Source organism: Aegilops tauschii, chromosome 6 (assembly GCF_002575655.3).
Source record: "Aegilops tauschii subsp. strangulata cultivar AL8/78 chromosome 6, Aet v6.0, whole genome shotgun sequence".
In the NCBI taxonomy this organism is placed as follows: domain Eukaryota; kingdom Viridiplantae; phylum Streptophyta; class Magnoliopsida; order Poales; family Poaceae; genus Aegilops; species Aegilops tauschii.
Window position 1 is genome coordinate 148727271 of NC_053040.3, and position 4701 is coordinate 148731971.

Below are 4701 nucleotides of genomic sequence, written 5' to 3' on the forward strand. Positions count from 1 at the left end.
CCCGAGCCATATCCTCCACCACCGTCTCCACCGCCACATCCTCCCTCCACTGAACAAATTATGTGTATGTTTGAAGAAAGAAGGAACAACGATCTGATTGAGCTGTTGAAAAGTGTGCAAGCTATCGTTGGGCAAAATGGAAATCAGAATGGTCATCACTCCAAGCTGTCAGATTTTCAGAGAAGCAAGCCTCCCAGTTTGAGTCAAGTTATCGATCCTTTGGAAGCCGATGATTGGTTAAGGACTATTGAGAAAAAGCTTGAGATTGCTCGCACTGAAGAAGCTGACAAGGTTCCGTTCGCTACGCATTATCTTGAAGGAGCTACCGCTATATGGTGGGATAATGCTAAAGCCATGTGGCCTGCGGACGAAGAAATCTCTTGGACTAAATTCAAGGACCATTTCCGCAAATATCATATTCCTGCTGGTATTATGAAGGTCAAGCAGCGTGAATTCCCCGCGCTCACCCAAGGAAGCCTGTCAGTCAGTGAGTATCTCCATAAGTTCAACCATTTGGCCCGTTATTCTCTCTATGATGTGGCCGCAGAAGAAAGAAAGATCAACAGATTTCTTGGAGGACTGAACCAGCACCTCAGATGCACTCTTAGTATGTTTGATTTCCCGGATTTCCAAACTCTAGTAAACAAGGCCCTCATTGCAGAAAGGGAACACAAGCTCGTGCACGACACTAAACCCGCTGATAATGACCACAAGCGCAAGTTTGAGCCTATGAAGGATGGACAACCAATGCAGAAGGCTCATACTTGGCAGCAGACTCAGATTGAGTACAAATCCAATTGGCAGCAGAATGTTAACAAGAGCACTACTCAAGTCAAGAATGTCATGACCAGCTCGGTGTGCGAAGATGTCAGCGCAACAATTCGTGTTTCAATTGTGGACAAACCGGGCATTATGCCAGACAGTGCCCCAAGAACAGCAAGCCAAATGCTCCATTCAGGCCGCAAGTCAACCACATGGGGCCATACCCTGTCCAGAGGACCATCCAAGGGCAAGTTCACCACCTCTCCGCAGATGAAGCCCAAGAGGACCCAGAAGTCGTCATTGGTATGTTTCCTGTTAATAACATATATGCAATAATTTTATTTGACTATGGGGCTTCCCACTCTTTCATTTCGCGGAGTTTTGTTGCCCAAAACAAATTTCCTTGCTTGATTTTGGGGAAAAGTATGATGGTACAATCCCCGGGATCCGTGCTCAGAAGCAATCTGGTCTGACGTAATTTGGAAATTGATATCAGGGGAGTCTGCCTCCCAACTTCCTTGATAGTCATTGAGTCTGCCAAGTTGGATATTATTTTGGGGATGAACTGGTTGACCCAATATCAAGTATGCATCAACTGTGCGACTAGAGAAGTCACCTTGACAAGTCAGGAAGGTCGAACCACAAAATTCTATGCCCGCAGAAGCATACCCAAGAAAGAAATGGTCTTCACCGCTGTAGCTGAAGAATTGGAATTAATTCCTGTGGTCAGTGAGTTTCCAGATGTATTCTCTGAGGAATTACCCGGAATGCCGCCAGATCGGGAGCTTGAGTTTGCAATTGATCTTGTGCCCGGGACCACCCCGTTATACAAGAAGTATTATCGGATGCCTTCGTCAAAATTAGTGGAATTAAAGAAACAGCTTGATGAGATGCTTCAGAAAGTTTATACCCATCCGAGCTCTTCACCATGGGGATCACCCGCAATATTTGTGGACAAGAAAGATGGCAGTCTCCGGATGTGTGTGGATTACCGTCAGTTGAATGATGTCACTATGAAGAACAAATATCCACTACCGAGGATTGATGATTTGTTTGATCAACTCAGTGGGGCAAAAATATTCTCCAAGATTGATTTAAGGACCAGATACCACTAGCTCAAGATCAAGAAAGAAGATATTCCTAAGACCGCGTTCACTACCCGATACGGTCTTTACGAATATACAGTTATGTCTTTCGGCCTCACCAATGCCCCTGCTTTCTTCATGCATACGATGAATAAAGTATTCATGGATTTCTTAGATAAGTTTGTGGTGGTCTTCATCGATGACATCCTCATATACTCAAAAGGTGAAGAAGATCACAAGGGACACCTCAGAGCTGTCCTGCAAAGACTCCGTGACCATCAGCTATACGCAAAATTCAGCAAATGCGAGTTTTGGCTCAAGCAAGTTGGATTTTTAGGGCATGTTCTTTCAGCAGAAGGGATAGCCGTGGATCCAAGTAAGGTGAAGGACATGCTTGATTGGACGACACCCACGACAGTATCCGAGATCCGGAGTTTCCTTGGATTAGCCGGATACTACCGCCGTTTCATCGAAGGTTTCTCTAAGATTGCCAAGCCAATGACAGAGCTCCTCAAGTAAGATAAGAAATTCGAATGGACTGAGGAATGCAAGAAAAGTTTCAATGAGTTGAAGACCAGACTGACAACAACACATGTGTTGACCCTTCTAGAAATCTACCGCAGCTTTGATGTATATTGTGACGCATCCAGGAGAGGTATTGGGTGTGTACTCATGTAAGATGACAGTTGTAGCATACGCATCCCGCCAGCTACGACCCCACGAAGGGAACTATCCTACACATGATTTGGAGTTTGCATGCTTTGAAAATTTGGAGACACTACCTCATTGGAAAAAGGTGTCAAATATTTACCGACCACAAGAGTCTCAAGTATATATTCACTCAACCGGACTTAAACCTTCGACGGCGAAGATGGCTCAAGTTGGCCAAGGATTATGACCTTGGAATTAATTACCATCCGGGTAAGGCCAACGTGGTTGCCGAGGCCCTCAGTCGCAAGACTGCCAGTCTGAATGCCGTGATGGAGTCCTTGCCTCCCGAACTTCAGGAAGAGATCGCTCAGCTCAATTTGGTTATTGTTGATGCCGGCCTTGCCAATATGTTGGAAGTTACCCCTACCCTCGAGGATGAGATCCGCAGAGCCCAGCCAGATGATTCAGCTCCACAACACCATGTCAAGCGTATGCTAGAAGGCAAGACCCAGGATTTCTCTAAGGATCAGCAAGGTACGTTAAGGTTTAGATGACAGATTTGCGTACCTGAGCAAGCAGACCTAAGAAAGAAGATCCTGGCAGAAGCGCATGATTCTTCGTATTCAATTCACGTAGGAGGTACCAAAATGTATGAAGAGCTTCGGCAAATACTTTGGTGGGATGAAATGAAGAAGGACATCGCATACTTTGTCGCTTGTTGCGATGTATGCAACAAAGTGAAGGCGGAACACCAGAAACCCGCCGGACTTCTCCAACCTCTACCTGTTCCGCAATGGAAGTGGGATGAATTCTACATGATTTCATCGCAGGCCTACCAAGGACTCACCGAGGCAATGATGCAGTATGGGTCGTGGTGGACACGCTGACCAAGGTAGTGGCACGCTGACCAAGGTAACTCACTTCATTCCCATCCGAACCACCTACCGAGCCGATCAACTCGCATAGTTATATGTGTCCAGAATAGTCTGTTTGCATGGAGTGCCAAGAATTATCACTTCCGACAGAGGGTCACTCTTTACCTCAGCTTTCTGGTCACATCTTCATCAATCTCTGGGCACCGCGCTAAAATACAACACCGCCTACCATCCTCAGACAGACGGGCAGACTGAGCGAGTAAATCAAATACTTGAAGATATGCTTCGAGCATGTGCTTTGGCCCAAGGACCCAAATGGGAAGATTGTGTGCCGTACACCGAGTTCTCTTACAACAGCAACTTCCAGACCAGCCTGAAGATGTCACCTTATGAAGCTCTGTATGGCAGTAAGTGCCGAACTCCGCTAAACTGGTCTCAAAGTGGAGATAGCCGCATTTTCAGAACTGATTTAATGATGTACACTGAAAAGCAAGTCAAGGAGATCCGAGATAGACTGCAGTTGGCTAAGTCCCGACAGAAGAGTTATTATGATGCAAAGCACCATCAAATCAGTTTTGAACCCGGAGAGCATGTGCACCTCCAGGTCACACCCATGAAAGGAGTCAAGAGATTTCAAACTCGCGGTGGCACCCAGATATATTGGTCCGTTCCCAGTTATGTCCAGAGTTGGTACCGTTGCTTATCAGTCGGAATTGCCACCGGAATTGTCAGAAGTGCACAATGTGTTTCATGTCTCACAGCTAAGACGGTGTATCTCGCCACCGGAGAAAAGGACTGATATGTCAGAGATAGAGCTTGCTAAGGATTTAACCTATGAGGAGAAACCGTTCAGAATCTTGGATGAAACAGAAAGAGTCACTCAGAATAAAGTGATAAAGTTTTATAAGGTTCGGTGGGAGCACCACACCGAGGAAGAAGCAACTTGGGAAAGAGAGGAATTTTTAAGGGCAACCTATCCAGAATTGTTTTCCTGAGCAACCGAATCTCGAGGACGAGATTCATCCTAAGTGGGGAGGTTTGTGACAGCCTGTTTTTGCCCTCTTTCTTTTTCTGGATTTTCTTGCCATTTGATTTGAATTTGAGTTTTTGAATCAACTCACTTGGACTTAAACACTTGGGCATATCCTTGATTTTCACCCAAGTGACCCATCTACCTCTCAAAACCATCACTCCCTCTCTGAAATATCCCAAAATGGCCCTAGGAATATTTTTCATTTATGAAAAATATTCATTTCACTTCAAAAAAAACCTCACTTCAGCAACATATGCTCCAAAGCAACCCTCATTTTTCTTGCCCACAAAAATCT

General features: G+C 45.4%; 1 protein-coding gene across 1 annotated transcript; it reads left to right on the forward strand.

The window, feature by feature from the left end:
• Nucleotides 1-354: 354 nt before the first annotated feature.
• On the forward strand, nucleotides 355-2366 carry LOC141025906 (uncharacterized). Its single transcript, XM_073501844.1, has 3 exons — nucleotides 355-810; nucleotides 924-1065; nucleotides 1948-2366. Exons 1-3 carry the CDS (start codon nucleotides 355-357, stop codon nucleotides 2364-2366), a joined length of 1017 nt encoding a protein of 338 aa, XP_073357945.1.
• Nucleotides 2367-4701: the final 2335 nt, after the last annotated feature.